Below are 19,503 nucleotides of genomic sequence, written 5' to 3' on the forward strand. Positions count from 1 at the left end.
ACATCTACCCAAATACAAAGATATGGAGCAGCTGAAAGCTGTGCAGAGGTACGTCCACTTCTGTAGGACAGGGCAAGGGGTCAGCGGCTGCTTTTACAAAGTACCTGAAACAGCCCCCTCCAGCTGAGCCCGCGGCGCGTGAATTTACATGTGGTGCATCTTACATCTGGAGACAAGCAGCTCGTGGCTGGCGTGCTGGATCCCTGCCAGGGTTAAGCCCCCAGTAGTCGAAGCTGGATCCCTGGTAGCACTCATGATGGGAGGTCAGGCGCAATGAAAGAGCCCTAGTAGTTTGAGAAGGAACACACCGGCACCTCTCCTGATGGGAGGTCAGGCGCAGTGAGCAGGAGGGCCCCCCTCGTGCTGGCAGCTCCGTTCCAGCGTTTGGCCGAACTCCAGAAGATTAAAATAGAGTCTTAGACTGTCCCCTCAGCAGCACTGCCAGCCAGAGCCCTGACAATCCTGGGGTTGTACTCAAACGTGAGTCCCTCGGGAGCGTGGGCTTTACCCTAACAGCTGAGGCACTGAGTAGGTCGAAGCAGGCAGGGTTATTGCTCTTGTGACTCAGACTTGAGGAAGAGAGGGATCAGGATGGAGCCACGAGAGAGCAGGGGATCAGAACGAAACCACAAGGCACAGAAGGGGAAAGGAGCAAGTGTGCCCCAGAAGAAAGCTTGAAAAAATCCTCAGTCTGCTGGGGCCAGGTTCAAAGCACATGTAGCCATGAGAATCGGGTGTTAAACTGTTCAGGCCCAAGTTCTGATTTAGCTCCTTTCTGCAACTGTTTCAGGAAAAAAGAAGAAGAAGAAGAAAAAAAGCGCAACATTTTCCTTTCTCAAACCTTTTAAAAAGCAATATGGGAAAAGGCGAAGGCCATGCAGGTTCTCATGAAGAACCTCCACGTAGGCGGCAAAATCTTTTGTGGCCCAGAAATGATCACAGCTGAGGGGAACCAGAGCCACATTCTCATGCATTTGTGACTAATACTAAGCTTTTAAACAAAATGCCTAATTTTCAGGAGTGAGGAGCACTCCCAAGTATCACTAAAATCAACAGCAGTGGTAGATGCTGGCATTTCTTACAAAAGGGTGTTTCAACCTGGTCATCTATTACGGATTTATTACCACTTAATGAAGGCATCCACACTTGAAATGTTTTGCTTCAGGATTTTCAGAAAGTGATTACAAACAGTGCTGGACAAAACATTTTGGCATTGCCTATTCATTGCCTATTTTTCCCCTGAAAAATGAAATTTGGTTGAAATTTTAAAATAATTTAATTTTAATTTTGAAAATATCACATTGATTCAGGCAAAAAAATGCCCATATCACCAAATTAAGTGATTTTATTTTGATGTTTCCAAAACAAAGCATTTCTATTTACTGGCATAACAGGCTGTTTTGTCCTTAAATTAACATTAATATTAGTTCATACAGCTCAAAAATTGCTGCTTACTTTACCATTTTTTCTTTGTAACTGAGTGTACATGTGAGTAGCAGAGAGGAGGATTCTATCTGAATTTTTTCCCTGCGTGTTTGCTATAATAGAGATGAACTGGAAAATCAGAATAATTAGATCTGTTATTCACGCAGGTAACAAGCAGAAGTCCTACTGATTAATTAGGACTAATTAATAAATATTCATTAATTAAAACCTCAAAAAATTAGAAACTTCTAATAACCCCTTTCTAAATGAACACATATTCGTTTGAAAAGAGAGTTTGAAAACAGCAGTCTGGAGGACAGAACAGCAAAGCTTATTAAAGATTTTTTGTGTGTTTGCAAACCAAACAAAAAAACCAAATCAAACTCAAAGCTTTTATTTAAAGACAGAATTAAAAAATAAGTTAATAGTTTGCTCAGAGAGATGACAGCTTATATAAGTTAATACACTTGAGTGGAACAGCGAAATGGTTATCTTTTGTTGTCAGAAGAGCGAGTCAAAAACATGCCTAGAAGAGTTTGTTAACTTCTTTCCAGTTGGTTTAAAAGCATTTCAGTAAAACAGCATAGAACACAGAGGCAATTATAAAACAGCACTGTCCTTCGAGAAACCATGGCAAACATGTAATAAAGGTCTGTAAGAATTGCACCGGTCACCTACTTATCTTCTTACATGAAGAAGAGATCTCAGCTTGGGGCAAGCAAAACATACAAACAACCAGGCCCTAAAAATGCATGGTACATGCAGCAATGCACCACAGTAATGTAAGTACATGCACACAAAAATCCTCCTTTGTCTCACGGTGTTTTTTCTAGTTAATTTCTGAGGTTACTGTACATGACTAATTCCTCGCGTTTGTTTTTTTCTTTTACTAACTTAGTCAATGCGGTAACAATCTTAATGTTTTGAAATTAAAAATCGAGGAAGCAGAAATGACTGACAGTCACGTTTTATCTTACATTTTAAGAATTATTTTGCTCTGCTTCTTAATTCCACTTTGGCTGCATTTTGGTTAAAATATTTCCCATGTGTGAAAATATCCACAGATACTCCAGTAAGATGCTGTTATTCTGAAGCTTGCAATGAGTTGGCATGTCATGGCTGAAATACAGACATTTGTTAACATTTACATTACCTTATATACTTGTGCACAAGCTATGGATAATCGACTGATGATGTTGTAAGGATGCTAGCCAGAAAATTGCATCCCTGCTCTGTCATAAGCTCTCTGTGTGACCTTGGGCATGTCACTTATTTCAATTGTGGCATTATCTGTACAGAAGGGAGAACAGCACACGGAATGTTGAGAGGCTCAGACAGCATTTAGCAACCTGTCCTTCCTTGAAACAAGGGAAACAGTGACCCAAAGCAGAATCCTTCCAGTTTCATGTCAGCATTCAAAATGGAGTTGTTCTTATTTTTCTCGCTTAAATACAGTAACCAAATTTTATATGACATTAGCAATGTTGCCATGCTTTTCTGTGTACAGGAATATGTGAAAAAACAGAGGAATCACAACAGGAGAGTGTGTTTCACTTTTATAAGATAATTCCCTCAGCAGCTAATGTCTGGGGTGTTTCTCAGCTACAAGCACATTATACATACCCACAATACAGTATGTTTACATCGTGGCTTGAAAGCATGGATTCACACCAGAAATGCACAGGGGATTCTGTCTGGCTGTCACTGTAAATACATAGCTGGAATCTGCAGAGCCTGCACGACAGCCCCGGGCCTGGAGAAAGAGGGCTCAGTCTGTCAGCCCGCGAGGTTTTTATGCTGTTCACTGCTTGGACGCAAAGATGCTTGTATGGCAGCAACTTCTGCAGTGCTAACACACGGATTAGAAAGATGCCACTTCGAATCTGACTACCCAGGTATCACTTCTGCATTAAGGCATTTACATTTATATAAATTGAATTTCCATCTCTGTTGACATTGGTGGGAGGTTATTTTTACCCACAAGCTCTGGAAGCCATGCCTATTTCATTTAGGTTTCTGAATAGGTAGACCAAAATAAAAATTTGGAGACCATATTTGAAAGCTTGGCCTTAGAAAAAGTCACTTTCCAATAAAAAGAAAAGAATTCAGAGAAAAACACAAATTACGTTCAGATTTCCACGGATTGTAAAGCTCACGTACGTGGGTACCTGATGATGGTCAGATAAAAGATATTTCAAAAAATGCAGTTTAAAGATCATACACAAGTACAGCTGGTATTTAGGTTTATATGAATGCATACACTAGCATTTTTTGTTAATGAGGGAGAAGACTTGAAGTGCATAATTTTAGAAGATCACAAGAGTTGTAAGAATGCAAGAGCACTTCAAGTCTTCTAAATCTTAAAAGAGCTAGGTTTCTATGATATTAGATCAAACAAAAAATCTATGTTAAGAACATTTTTATGACAATGATTCACTTGAATAAACCTAAGATTTCTTTTACCAACCAATCTTTTTTCTAAAATAGTATTTAATATCTGAAGTTATAAAAAATATTTGTAGTCTTGAAAATTATTTTTATTGTCTATTTTATGTACTATACATGCCTCTTTCAGGAATTATTAAAGAAGCATGAGTCATACGGCACTCATTTACTCTTGGCTCATGGCCATCCTCAATATATATTTTGCTATTTTCAAACCATTTGCAGGTACATATGCATGAAAATATTGTTGTGTCAAGTCCCAAGATCACAGTTAGCACAGCATACATTGTTCATCTATATATTTACAAAGTTTTAAAGCACATAAAATTGTGCATTATTATGTACCAAAGTTTAAACTTTAACATATGCTTGGTTGCATATATAGCAACAAGTTACAATAAAAATCTGAACAAAGACAACCAATAAACAGCCAAATTGCTATGTACAAACAAGGCAGGAAGCAATTAAACACTGCCTTGCACATTTCACTTAAATTACTTTTTCTCTGAGGGGAAAAAACCAAACAACCCCTCTTCCCCTCCCCCAAGCCCCCAGTAACTCTAACCAGTCTTCGTTTTTATCAGTGAAATTATTGGAACTCCCATTGCATTCAGTAGTGGATTCATTTGCATAATTTGGGAGAGAAATTTGGTCCCTATTATAAAACGAAGCAATATATTACACAGGATGCATTTCCCCCCCCAGTACAACTGGGAACTGGGAACACAGCAGCATGGTGGGCTCGCTCTCTGAGCCTGGCTCCGACAATGGCCCTGTGACCTCTAGGGGAATATTCCATGAGATAAACCACCTTTTGTCTTCCCTACACGTATCATTTTTTACAATGGCATAAATGCATTGCTTTCATGATGACTCCACTGATCCAGATCCTCAGCTGGTATCGAGCCAGCCTTGTGAGCGAGTGGATGCTGACTTACACAAGGCAATACCTGCCTCAGCTTCAGTGGGACCACTCTTGATTTACAGTGGTGCAAAAGAACCTGGAATGAGGTCCGAGGACAGCAGGATTGGGCCCAAACTGACCTTTATATAAAGTAAAACACAAAGTCTGTGCGTTTAGCTTAAAATCTGCTTAATAAATTACTGCAGTTCACAGTAATAAGGTAGATTAGTGCTACACCAATCACTTTCTCTAATGTTAGACCAATTTCACATAGCTTTCCCAAGAAAGAAAATGAAAATAACAATAAACATAAAAAATCTAGTCTTACTGTTTGACCAGCAAAATCAGAGGTTTTCTGTAGCCTAGGGACAGACAAGCTTAGTAACACATTACCCTATCATAGGATGACTGGTTTAAAGGCTAAATCTCGCCCAAGATGCTGTAGTATGAAAAGGCTGAGGAAGGTGTTCTAGCCCGGCTCTTCTTTCACCCCAAAAGCCCAGCATGAGCCAGCTAGCTGGGCAAGAGCTCATAAACACCAATACTGAAGAGAGAGGATCTCTGAGCCGGTAGGATCTGTACAGCTTCCAGCACTCTATGGGGCCTACTCCAAAGCCAAATGAACAAAATGACTATAACGACTTTGCAAACACTTACTTAGCAGAAAGAAGAGAGGGCTGTAGTGGGTGCCTGCACAAAAGAGGGGCGAACCCCTGGCCAAAGCATGCTTCCAGGGTTCCTTAGGGAATGTTGCCCTTGGGTTTTGCAAAGAATATGCTGGGCCGACAGCTGTGCTTCTCACTTCTGGGCGTGATTTAGCCTTATGAATTCTACTTCTTGGAATCAGAAGATAAATTATACTTACAAATAAAGCATTCTAGCTATTTAATGTTTTTCTGTAGTGGAAAAATCAGAGACCCAACCGTTGTCTGAAAATTCAAGGCCTCTTTACTAAAAATACTTTTTGCTGATGGCAAAGTTCAACACCTCAGAGAAATTCAGAGTAAGTTTCCAAGCTGTATACCATATTTTCAAATACACTATACCCTTGTTGTTTGTAAGGCTGTATTGAAGTTTTACATAACAGTCATGAGCCATGCATTTAAACACCTTAAAAGAGTTGACCAGCAACTTAATGCATTTCTTTATACCATAGAGAATTTAAAGATGCACCATCTCTTTCCAAAACACTCTGAACATAAATGTTCAGGATAAAATATTCCATCTCTCCCCCCCTCCATCTGTATTTTAAAATATTAATTTCTATATTTCTCTGTGTGTGCTCTTACTGTATAGAAAATCCAGTTGTTAATTGATATCTAAAGGCAAAGAAAAACAATAATAGAAGCATGGGAAGTAAATGCTTGAGCCACAGGTTTCTTGAGGCAAACTGTCCATGGGCAGACTGCCTTCTTGTGGATGCAAGGAATTTTGAGTGTAAACCTTGCAGTTTACCTATATCTCATTTCCTACTAGCAGAAACAGGAAAGTTTTAGACCGTAGGATATATGGTACCTGGTGGGTTTTTTTAGTTTGTTTGTTTGTTTCTGTGGAGTCATGATATTAAAGCACTATATTCTTTTCTGGCCAGTCCAAGTAATGCCTAGAAATAGAAGGGACTGGGTTCAGCCCAGGTGAAAATATACTCCCTGGAAAATGCAGGACAAAGGTTCTGTGGCAAGATACATAAGTAAGAGAGAGAGAGAACCAGAAGTTTGCAAAGGCTCAGTACCCATTTTAGAGCAGAGCTTCAGCTGATACAAGTGGGTGCAGACTCATCTGAGGGAGTGTCTGCTGGCTAATGAAATTGTAGTATGCTGCGTGCTCTGAGCCACAGCATTTCACATTTCTGTGCAAGAATCCTTGGAGGGGCACTCTAGCTCAACCTGGAGAAAGGATTCCTAGTAATTAAAGCAAAGGTCTGAGTTCCTAATTTTAATCTGATTCCTGACTGTGAGCCTTTACTCTAAGCTCTACTCAGAAGAGTCGCTCATGCTTTTATGGAGCAGGGATAATGGTGCTGTATTTTGCTGGATTCTTCTGAATTGCTCTAGTTGCTTGTGAAATGTGTGGGTGATCTTCCTAAGAGAACTGTAGAAGTATTATGATTAGTATTATGACAGTACTTGAAAGGCACTGCTTTCTACTACTTATTTATCTCTGGGTGTTCATTACTATTCTTTTAAGGAGCTGCTTTAGTCACCCACTTGAATAGGTAGGGATAGTAATTTTGAACAAAGAACACGTATTTCTACCAAAAGATAATTCAGTGCTTTACAACCAGAAGTATTTAAAATCAGAACTATCAATTACTACTTTGACTATTAAAGTATGTGGAAGAACTTCAATCTAGAAGTCATAGCATCAAGGAAGCATGCCCCATTGGCCATCATGTAAACACTACTTCCATATAACAAGGTTAAAATCAAGATGGGGTAGATTGTGGGTGGCATTTGCACTCCCAGAGTCAAATTCCATCTTAGCATGGAAGGTTATGATTAAGTCAAGCCCTTTCTACCAGTAAAGAATCCAGCTCTTTATTAGATACATGACTACTTCTGGAGAAGTCCAGCAGCAGGAGTAGGTAACAGAGATTTTTACATCCTCATCTAACCAGCAGTGTGTACCTGTTCTGCTGTACATCTTGCTACTTCTTGCCCTCCCTGTTCCTGAAGAACCAAAGCAAAGCAAAGCAGGTTTCATTTAGGAACATCTTGTTTTATCTTGTCCCTTCCTGCAAAAACATACGGCCTCAGCATATTGTTATTTTTATTCTTTAATAGACAGTTTTATGGTAGTTTTTCTTAGAGGCTAAACAGATTAGGGAAGCCCAGGCTAGGTGCTGTATACTAGAAAACAATGTAAATTATTTTGACTTCTGAATATGAGCATTACATTGTTCTGGCTCTCCCTGGTAAAAAGCCTTCTGCTAACAAACATAATCCAATGTAACAAGCTGTTACTGCCTTCAGTGACAGTAAAACATGACTGTTTGGTTCTGTGGTTTGTGAGTCAGGCTTTCCCCATGCAATTCCATGTGGCATAAAACCTACAATGTATGTCCTTCTAGCTGCAAATTGGCACTGACTCTTCTGCTCCTCCCTGCATCTTCTCACCCACACGAATTTTCAGTATGGGTCTCATTCAAAGCCTGTGGATGGAAGTCTTTCCATCCTCACTGAGCTTTGGATCAGGGAATGAATGAGTATTTTTTTGGTGCATAAAGTTAACTTCCCTCTCCCCAAAAGAGAAGTTACAAATGTAAATCCCTTTTAGAAAGTTTTTGCCCGTATATCACTGCAAAGACTCTTCTTGGCTTCCACATACTGACCAAGCATAAAATAGTGAATAACATTTATTTTTGAATTTATGGATTGAGTTCACAGGGATTTTAATAGCACTGGGGTTATGGAAGTGCTATTTTAATAAGGACCACAGATCATGGGCCCAAATCCTTACCTTTACCTCAAGGACTTGTAAACTCAGCTATTTAACTCAAATCTCTTTATTGGAGGCCTTAGAATGTATCCACCTGGAGGCTGAAAAATTGAAAGGTAGAAGGCTGCGCAAACATGGAGTGAGGGAATTTAACCAGCAGGAATGTGGCCTATAAAATTAAACTTCAAGAACTGTTTAAGAAAAATTAAAGCTTGTGCAACAGCTGGGGTTTCTCTCCACATTAGTTCATTTCTTAGTGACTCAAATGTTATGGTTCTCTTTAATAGAGATTTCATTTTTGAGATCATCTTCTGTAGTACTGTAAGTCTTTTCTGGTTGCAAAGAACAAAAACCTGACTCATTGTGATCTGCCTTTAGACAAATACAGCATGCTAAACACCACCTCCCACCCTCCTTATGACTTTAATAATTTGGTGGCCCAAATAAAAAATCTTGGATTCACACTGCACCCCAAATTTCCCTAATCTGAATTGCCAGAATATCCCAATTTCAGACATGGTGATCAAATACCCCTGAAGTTTACAGTGAATATTCAGGAAGAAAAGTAGGGGCATTTCTTTCCAATGGGTGTACGAGAGTGTCTCCAACATAAAGAAATATGCTTTTGTGTGGTGGACAGCAGAAAAGACCAAGCTTTGCTTCAATCTCACTTAGACCCTGCATATTATTCCTTTAGAACTTGGCCTCATTCTGCCTGCTCTTGACCTCAAAGGTTCACTTCCTAAGCTTTTACAATAACTTGCTATAATTTGAAATTTAAGCTCCTGAAAAAAAAATCATTGTGATAATTATGTCAGGCTCTGACAGCATTCAGAGATGGTGTTGACTGCATTTTCTAGATATTGAAAGAATTTACATTTCTGTGTCAGTGGCCAGAAACTCTGGGTTAACTGCGTTACTAGACCAGTTAGCACTTTAGTTATATGCAACCTAAATCCATTCAAGAAGCAGAAAAAAATTCTAGGAAATGGTGGAAACCAGGTTAATAGAAGTTTAGGACACAGTCCTAACATGACGACACCAAGGATGTTACAGTTTCTGCTAATTTGCAGGCAGAACCACTCATGCTTAAAATTTTGCATGCTTAGAGATATATGGAAATCAAGAGAACTGCAAAACCTGATTACTTGATTTGCAGCCACAGGTTGTTCTGTTATGTGGTGACTATTACGACTCTACCTGCAAAACTGCAGATGCCAAGAATACTACTTGCATCATGACATACCCCTGTAAGACCAGAAATCTGGCAATGAAGTCAAAAGATTAGGACTCTCTTGAGTGGCACGAATTGCCATTTCAGGAGCTGGAGTTTTACAGGTGGTTTTGAAAGTACAGCCCTATATGCATAATGCTCGCTATCGTCTTGTGGAGCAATGGGAAGCAATGCAGAAGTCTGGGGTTAAAGTGTGCTGCTGAAGACTTCTGAGACAGCAGAACCCGACTGGTCATCTGGACCCATTATCTGTTGCATAGCATTGTGCACATCCCTGTGTTCTACAGACTGTGTGCTCATTGCCCAGGACGTGCCCTCTTCACCCAGAAATGTTGCTTTATAAGGCTCCACATGTATCCTATGGACATCCTGCCTTGATTCCTCATACTTGCCTTTCCCATCTTCTGGAAGGCTGGATGCATGAGGTAAGAAAGTGCTCCGAGACCCATCGATGGGTATCTTTAACTGCTCACTGGAGGTAGGTTCTTGAGACAAATCTGAAGATCTCATGAGATGCTGAGTATACACGCCTTCAGACAGAGAGCCAGACTGCGTCTCGCTGTGCACACGCAGCCAACGATGATGCCGGCTGAAGTAGTTGTAATGCTGATGTTTCCCTAGCTTTTTTTTCCCTAAAAAGCTCAATGGCTGCTTGGAGCTAGAGGACTTGTCTATGCTTTTCGATGTAAGCCCTGACATTGTTAGATTGCTCATATACTCTGTGCAATATTCAGCATTAGTATCAAAGGCACTGTGCTCTGCCAGGCCTTCTTTCAGTGTTAGGCAAGGCTTCATGTCATGGACTTGGAGAACATCAGGTGCACTCCCACCCAGGCCACTGCCTGCCTGCTGGGATATGTCATGTGAGGAGGAGTAAATCAGGTCTAATTCTCTGGGGCTTAGCGCATCACTGGAGTCATAGTCACTGTCAGTTGGAAGGAATACTTCAGAGCAGCCTTCTTCATCTGAGCAGGGCTGGGAATCTGCAAAGAGAACTGATTAACATTATGAAGACAAGTACAGGAGAGAAATTGCTGAACTGTCATGTATGTATTTTTTTTTCTTAATTTAGAATCAAATCTTAAAATGTATGTGTGTTTCCTCTGTGACATTGTCCATGGGCCTAGGTGGGAGCAAAGACAGATGTGTTAGAGAGGTGGTATTAGAATTAGAAAACCAAAAAGGATTAATTTCTTATATTAATTACAGGGAAAAAATTGAATTTGAATTGGGACTATGTTCTGAAAGGATCTGTTTTCTTTTATCTTGTTTTCACCCAGTTTCACAGAGATGGAGATTTGGGAGAGAGAAAAGTTCTAATCCAGGTTCTGTTTTTATTAAAGATGTCAGTTGAGATTCTCCAGATTTATACCTCTGTAACTGTGAGCAGGGTGCAGCTGTACATGTGCACAAGAGGCTTGAGGCCAGACATGGAGGTAGGTGAACAAAAACTACCCCTTTGCCTGTCAGGTGCATTATGTACGTTCAAATTCAAAGCAGACATGCTTAATTCAAACGTGAATTTGTTGACTAAAACTCACACTGACACTGAAATCACTGCTATCTTTTGGCTTCAGAAGGATCAATAACATAATAAATAGTGGCATATGTGATAGAATGGATTGATGCTCTACTGCCCTGGATAGTTTATATTAGATCCAAGGAAGAAAACAGATTTTATACAGTGCTGACTATTCACTTTGACCTAGTGTAAATTACCATATAGCATAGCAATAATGAATCAAGCCATACAGGGCAAGATAATGCTCTAGGTTACATGGTGCCAGAGCTAAGGATTATTCTGCATTCATGGTCTGTAATACAGGGAAAAAAATTAGCTCAGGGAGAGATGCTGAGAAAGAACACCACTGTGTAATGGAGCGAATCAAAGCACCATCATCTTTGGGTTTCTTTTCTTTTAACCTAATGTAATCAGAGTAGATTTATTCATTTTTCTTAACTGTATAAAACTGCCAATTTGAAAAAAACAAATTATTATTACCAAAATGGTCATGGCAGTTGTTTAATGCAGCATCTGTTGCTTTTGTTTCTACTGTTTCATTTACTCGTTGCTTAAAGACAGCTCAGCAAATGATGATTTACATTTTGCTCCAAAGTCCTTATTCTGTTAGCAAATTAGGTGCTACTGTTTAATTTGCTTCATCTTTATTTGCTGTGATTCATTTCTTTCATCAGTTTAATTTTCCAGCTGTTCAGAGAAGCAATAATCGTCAATGAGGTGGGTACTTATTTGTGTAATTCTGTGTTTCAAAGTGCTTGTCTAAAACACTGAGGACACTGAGGTACGTGAAAACAACTGTTAAATCAAACTGGACTGTTGGCACTAAAATTTGCTCTATCAAAACAAAGGAAGAGGAGCATAAGAAAGAATTGCTCCAAAGCACAGGAATAGTGAAAGCATGGAAAGAAAATGGCTGTAATATCAGAGAAACAGAAGGTGACAAATGGAGACTATGGAAAAGTCTGACTTAGATTCCAGACAAATTATTAGAAACTATGGTGAGGGATAGATACATGAATGATGAGAAAGGGTCAATAGCTTTTGCTTCGTAACTCATGTCTCACCAGTCTAATAAAACTGTGAACATGTACACAGTTAATACACAGGCATCCTTAATTTCTGAAGAGCTTTTGACAATGTGCTTTACCACAGGTTCTGAAGCAATGAAGCTGTAAATGAGGTAAAGAGAAAGCTCCCTCCATATTAACAGCAGATTGTTGGTGTAGACAACAGATGAAGTAGTCAGCTTTCACCGTGGATGGATTTTACTAATTCTGGGCATTGTGGAGAAGTCAGTGATAGTACTTGTCCCTTCCAACCTGTTCATTAAATGATCTGGAACAGTGAGGTGACAAAATTGGCTGATGATAAGCGATTATTCCGAGTAGTCGAAAACAAAAAATGATTATGTAAAGATTGTTGAAGTATCTCAGGATATTGAGTGGCAAATGATTGGTAAAATGATTGTTAAAATACCTTGGCAGGTATGGGAAAAAACTTTTATAAAAAGACGTACAAGAACTGTTATAATTAAAAGTGAGTTCAAAGATTTTGCTTGATGAACAAACAAGAATTCTCTTACCAGTCACAGCTTTTCTCCTCTGGATTCTAGCCTCAGGCGAAGGGGGAGGTGAAGGAAGACAATCAATATGTGAAGAGGTGGAACTGATTTTCTTTTGAGAGTGTTCTTCTGAAAGATCCACAAGCTTCTTTATGGGTAGGCCAGCTGCTGGCTGCTTGTATCGTGCATACTGCAGTGCTTCTGTGATCCATCTCATTTTCCTCCAGATCTCATCAATTTGCTGTAGAGAAAAGAAATGGTGAAAGAGTACAGTTAAGTCTTGTATTAATTTTACCTAAGTGTGTACTTTCTTCAAGTGTCCAAGTAGGTGTGTAGTCACTGCCAACAGAGAGAAGCAGGATCCCCTGTCAGGACACTTCAGATTTAGGTGGTCTGAACTGCCTTTGGTTCGGTGCTTGTCCTCCTCCACCACTACAGAGGCTGCTTAGGGCCACCAGTCTCTCAAATTATGTACCTCAATTAAGAACCTGTAGTCAGGAGGAGTGAATTCAGGCCTAAACTCTAACATGGAAAATGAAAACTGTCTTTTGATGGAGTAAAAAGTTTGATCAGTTTTGTAGCACACTGGAAAGCTTGTTTTATTCTGCACTGGAATGAAAGCAAGACTTCTTGAGCATCCTTGCAAACCCAGGATTATGTTCAAAAGCATCACATCAGACCTAGTGTTTAACAGAAGAATATACATACATGTGGAAGAATATTCATACATGGAGGGTTGAAGCACAGCTATGAGCCAAACTGCAGGTTTTCTCCCTTATAATTTTGGTCTGCATGCATTTTAAGAGTATAAATCTACACTAAGACAGTTCTAAGACATGCCTGGTGATGGCAATAAGAGATAAGTGCCTAAATCAATAGCAGGATATAGCTTTAAGTATCTTTGCAGAGAGGAAAGATGCTGTTTAATGTGGGTCTTCAGAGTCTTTTGATAATGGAACACTTTTAACATCTTCAAGCAATTCAAGATCTTTGATGACTGAGCAAATGTTGCTGCAACCAGCAAATGACAGTATAACATCCTCCTGCTGCAGTATCCTTTCTAGAACTTCCCTTGTACTTCTCTTCCTACAGAACATTCTGCATTTAAAGAAGTGAGCCTTCATATTAACATTGCAGTGTTTAAGGGAAGGCACTGCTTTGCGGTTACACAAGCTACATTCTGCAAGAATGCAGAACGAGAGCCCTGGGTCAGTACACGGATAGGTGAAAGTGAGTGGTGCTTTGTGCGGTGCTTGTTATCAAATAGGGAAGTAACAGAGGGATCAGTGAAAAGGAGACTGCAGACTGATATATTCTAAGATGAGTTCTCCAGCACATACTCTTAGCTGGAGACACTTCTTCACAAAATGTGCATTTGAAGTTTGAAATTTATCGCCAAAGGATACTGTAGATGCCAGATTAGCTAGGGTAGTTCTTGATGAGCTGTGCTGGAGACAGGATAGCTGGATAGATGGATCTTTGTTTTGACCTAGTAAGGCCATTTTAACGTAAAGGTGAAATCCTGACTCCAATGATGTCAGTGCAAGCCTTGCCACTGAGTTAATTTGAGCTAAGAATATACACTGATAAGAATAGCAAATGGTTCAGAGATTAATTCATAATCCTACATCATTTCAAGCCTTCACTGTAGCTCCATGAAGATAATGCCAGTTAGCAAACGTCTCACCTATTTGATTTTGGAGATTTTATATTTCTTTTCTGTGATCCTCCCTCAACCCCCAGAAAAATCATACTGCATACAGTTTAATAAAATATAAATCCTGTTGGTTTTCTTCCTGATGCCATTCTGCAGTGTCTCCTAGGATAATGGACCAGTCATTTTAATGAACTGTGGATCTTTTACAATTTAGGAATGTTTGAAGCGTTATGCTGTATAAATTACAGCTTAACTTCAGTTTTAGTTCCAGTGTCTGTAGATTTTTTTTCTTGCTGAGTAACATTCTGGTAAAGACTCGATGTACCTTATCTGCTGGGGTTTTTGTTGTTGTTGTTGTTTTTTGTTTTTGTTTTTTACTTTTCAGTTGCCCTCTGACTCCTTTTCAGAACTGCATTTATATAGACTCCCTTGCTCTTTACAATGTTTGGTTTGTGTAGTGACTTCAACACTGTCTTAGATCTAGGATCACACAAATGCTCTTGCGGTTTTGTGGTCACCACTGAAGATTGCGGTATGTGGTGGGCTGAGATATTTTTGCCAATAGGTGGAATACAGCTGGTTTTCATTTGAGAGGAAACCTGACAAGGCTAATACGCTGTCACAATAATTCAGCACAAAACACTGAAGTTTAAAATGTTCTCCCATATTTTCCCAGCATATATATTTGACTCAAATGCTTTGGAGAAGAGGAACACAGAACTGACTATACAGTGCATGCATATTAATATACATATACTTATTTTTTATGTAAAAGATAAAAATTTTCCAAATTCACCTGCACACTGTGAAAAAGCTAGATTTTCTGAGCGTGAGAATGGGAAGATGAGAAGGAAGGAGGTGATTGAGTGGTGAAAGTGCAATGGAACATTCCTCTCTGCCCTCCTGCAGGTTGCCAAAAGCTCCCAAGTGGACAAGGCAAAGGGGATCTGAATTCAGAGCAAAGAGGAACAGAAATATTATCATCTTGTTCATAATTATGGGGGGCAAAACATATTATCAATGGGATAAATGGCTGTCTTGGCCCCTATTCCAACAGAAGGTTGCTTGAATATTAAGACTATAGAGCTGTAAACTTATCTGCACCTCACTTGCAGAAAGATCAACCATGCCCATAGATGCACGCTGCAAAGGTCATGAGTTTTATCTATAAATAACTGATTGCCAAAATGGTTTGCAAAAGGACAGGCCTTGCTATGCTGCACAATGGGGTGTAGTTCAAAGATCCCTGAGTTGAGTAGGTAAAGTCCTGATCTGGGAACAGTACAGGAAAATCAGTGTGAGAGACAGAGAATAAGCAAATTAGACAAGTATGAATACATTTGTGATCCTCCTGTGTTGGGGGACTGGAGCAGTATCACTGCATGGTACTGGACAGACTTACAAATGCTTTTGAGGCTAGCTTGCCATCTTAAACGCAGAGCTGCTTTCTTCACTCTGATACTGTTGATGAAGATTGTCTCCACAACCTAGTCTGAAATTTCATTTTAATTTTTTTAATTGGCAACTTACAGTGAAAAATGTTCTCAATTCACAGAGAAGAACTATTACAGAAATGAATGCCCAAGCATGGCACTAGCTTACCTCACATTAGATGGGAGTCAGTTTTTACCAGCAGACCGACACATTTCTTTATAACAGTCTAGTATAACTGTCATTTGATTTTACCCATAAAAATCCTTGTATAAAAGCAACAACTAAGGAAATCATGTTCTGGGTTTGAATTTCATAAAGACAGAATTGCACTTTTGATACAACTGCTCTTTTTATGATGTCTGTGAATAATTCTCTATTTAGATTTCAAATTACAGCCCTAAACAATTTTTAAGAAAGCCACCTTAAAATCTCCTTGGAATAGTCAGAAACAGACTATTACCTGTATGTAGTCTATAACTTGCTGGTGTCTTTGTTTGGCTGCAGCGACTTCACTGTCTGAAATTGCTTCCCTTAGGGATTGCTGGGTTTTCAGAGAGTCCAGCTCTATGACAGCAGAAAGGCGGCAATACAGGCTTATAAATTTTTCCTTATAACAGCAAAAATGAACTGTGAAAAGACCAAGTGCAAAGGAAATGTTGTTATATTCCGGTTATGAAATATGAAATCCTTAGCTTTCAGAACACTTTTTTTTTTTAAAAAATATAATTACTAACTCTGGATGGGTTACTTTAAGCTAGAAATAAATAATACAGGCTCTAATTCTCCTCTCATTTACATTGGATTTACTCTGTAACTTCACTGATTTCAAAAGAGTCATTTCTAATTTATATCTAAGTGAAAGGATAATCAGGTCCTTAGTATGCAACTCCAGAGGCTATCTTGCCCTTGATAGCTTTAATCAGAATGGCTGCTTCTGAGGCTTTTATAGCTCATCATTTCTTTTATCAAGAAAGTAGTGACATGACTGGAAAATGGAACTCATCTTTTACTTTTTTTTAATTGAGTGTTTCAGAAAGAAAGTATCATTTCGAAGGATGATAACTTTCTTTTGGGCTAGGCTAGCTTAAATCAGTAACTTCAATGTAAATGACTCAGCAGTAAAAGCATTTCAGTGATATCACAGTTTGGGCGAAACAATTAAAGCTCTTTTAGGTGTTATCACATATCATCCTCTGAACTCTTATGCAGAGGGGTAACACAGAAAGTTCAGACATGAATTCTTGCTTTGTGTAATTTGACTTTGGAGTAGCACAGAGCTAGCTGAGCTACCTCTAAAAGACGTAACTAGATAACAGAGACAGAACAGCTACAGTGCTACGGAGCTTCATAATGTTAAATTACCTGACTGCTTAAAGCCACATCATTCCAGAACCGGCAATTGCTCAGGCACAACTTACCAGTTATCTCTGCGAACTGCACTACAGACATACCGAAACTTGCTGAGGGAGAACCAGTTTTCAGAAATACTTCCCCATTCATTGGTGCTTCAATAAATGCAAGCATACAGCATGATCTTGTTATAGCAGGGAATGCCAGCTGGCTTACTACTGCTACTTTTCTGGATTGTGGCATGATATTTTTCAGCATGTTTCAAGTGTAAATTGCATATATTCTTCTTATCATAAATATTAAAAGAAAAATATAAATGGTGTCACATGTCTACTTATCCCTTGCAAACATCATGATAAGAATTGAGAAGAATTTCTCAAACTAAGAAATCCAATCACAGAAACATCATTAGCATAACAATAAAGGCCTAATCTGAACATAGAAATCCCACAAAAAAAGAGTGAAAGAAAGAATTCTACCTTCTGGTTTCTCAGTGATGCCTAGATATTGCAGGGATCTAGTCTGAATAGTGTGTGGTCTTACAGTATATATGCCATATGTGGTGGACTCTTGAGTGAATTACAGCCGCGGTTTCAGCTTCAGTGCTGAAGTTTCTAGCCTTTGTGGTTTTAAGTCAGACTCTTTAATGTTACTTTAACAAATGTTACTTCAACATAGTCTTTTGTGGTTATGCAATTATATAGTTGGTAGCCACCAGCTAATGGGGAATGGAAGCTTCTAATATTTGAGATGTGAATCACAGTCACTTTATAGAACGTCAGGGATACATATATAATAAGTCATATAGAAATGTCATCTGCCTTTGGCCAAATGATTGCTTACTTAAAAAAAAAAAATACTCAAAAGTAAAATTCAGCTTTCCATACTGTTTTCTCCACCATGAACTGCTTTCCCACTGCAGCAACATTGCTAAACAGAGAGGTCTGCACCCAGAACACCTTTTGAGAGATGACTCTTTTGCATGTTTCCCTGCACCACATCATCCCTTTCAGCGTCTATTGCTTTGCCAGCCCGATGCAAACTATGTCCCAGAGGTGAGAATGACTCCTGCCCCCGTCTGTGTACCACATACGGAGACTTAAATAGCCTGCAAAACCTCTACTGTGGAGATTAATTTCACCAGAGATGAATATGCTTCATGCATTACCTTGCGCAGTGAATGCAGCAGTCACCTCTCATAGCAAGGAATGATACGCTCAGTAGAATCTAACTGTAGACTTCAGGGCTGCGTGTCAAGAAGATAAGTCTGGCTGTAGGTTACTACAGCCATGGCCCTATGACCCAAAGCACTGAACTAGCTCTTCTAGTTCAATTACGTTAGTTTTCTTTTGAAGGGGTAACTTCTTGGCAGACTACGCCAGCTCATGTATTGTCTGTCTGTACCACTTATCATTTTGTGGCAGCTCAGCTGTCATCTGTCCTCCCACAACCAGCATAAAAACCCAGCGTTGTCACAGGCAGTACTTTCTGTGCTCTGGCTGATGTGGCATAAACACAGTCGTATATTCCTGCCTGATCCAAATGAAACTTGTGTTGCTGGATGATGGGAGATCACGGATCTACTGTGACTGTGAAAACATAGTCTTGGTAAGACCCACCATTAACATCTAATCATCGTTCTCCTACATTAGTGACTTTAACAGCACTTAGCAGTGATATATAGGAAATGGGATGGTGCTGATAATGGTGTCATGTAAACACCTGAGAGAAATATCACTGAGACACAGTTGCCACTAGGGACGTATTCTGTAAAGGCTCCTTGTGTACCGACTCCATCAGTTTTGGCTCATATCTTTCTCTCTCCTCCCCAGTTTTACAGGCCAGAAGAAAACAGAGGAGACTAATGTGTAAGGCTTAGCAGTCCCCTAACTTATAATATTCTTTCTAAAAAGAACTATTAAGTCTTTATGAGCTGCTTTTATGTGGAACCTTTCTTTTCTCTGTGGACCAAAGAAGAAGAAATGAGAAATAGAGGACCTTGAAGCTAAAGCATCTTATGCCTTCTGTGAGACAGCTGGTGTTTTGGGGAATTCTTACCCAGTCAGCAATGCAGTGGAACAAGAGGGCTGAATCTGCTACAGCACAGGATGTGCTCCCTAAAGAAATAGATTCAACTCCAGTGCTTTGACATTTTTCACAACAGGCTTTTCCTGCACCACAGCAATAGGGCTGAGTCTCCTGCATTTTTCCAGGAACCAGAAGGAAAAAGATGACCATCACGTGGGAAACTCCACTCAGACCTTTCACAAAGTTGTGAGGGAGTCAGACCTAGCGTAGGACTATCTGCAGTCAAGAACTGCAAAAATTCTGCTCTGCAACACTGGTGATTATTCTTGTGACAATTTAGAGGGATGCTTTTTTGCAACTCCTTTCGCACTCCAATCTTGCTATGTTGCGTGTAGTTTTTGGTTCTGTTTTTTAAAGAACATCATCTTCCAAATAAGCTTATAGACACATACTGGATAACTGTGGGCTTTGCTCTATGCTTTGCATTTCAATAATGATTGCTACA

At 39.4% G+C, this 19,503-nt stretch overlaps 1 protein-coding gene across 5 annotated transcripts in view; it reads right to left on the minus strand.

Annotated features, from left to right (window-relative positions):
• Positions 1 to 1,686: 1,686 nt before the first annotated feature.
• ANKFN1 (ankyrin repeat and fibronectin type III domain containing 1) overlaps positions 1,687 to 19,503 on the minus strand; it is a 158,329-nt gene continuing 140,512 nt past the window's right edge. For all 5 annotated transcript variants that reach the window (XM_054846790.1, XM_054846793.1, XM_054846788.1 and 2 more), the window contains 3 exons: positions 16,081 to 16,247; positions 12,551 to 12,770; positions 1,687 to 10,429 (listed from right to left, as the gene is read on the minus strand). In XM_054846790.1, the coding sequence (XP_054702765.1) occupies positions 9,633 to 10,429; positions 12,551 to 12,770; positions 16,081 to 16,247 (1,184 nt within the window). In that variant the 3' untranslated portion in view covers positions 1,687 to 9,632. The remainder of the gene's footprint in view (positions 10,430 to 12,550; positions 12,771 to 16,080; positions 16,248 to 19,503) is intronic.

This window comes from Grus americana, chromosome 18 (genome assembly GCF_028858705.1).
Source record: "Grus americana isolate bGruAme1 chromosome 18, bGruAme1.mat, whole genome shotgun sequence".
Classification (NCBI taxonomy): Eukaryota; Metazoa; Chordata; class Aves; order Gruiformes; family Gruidae; genus Grus; species Grus americana.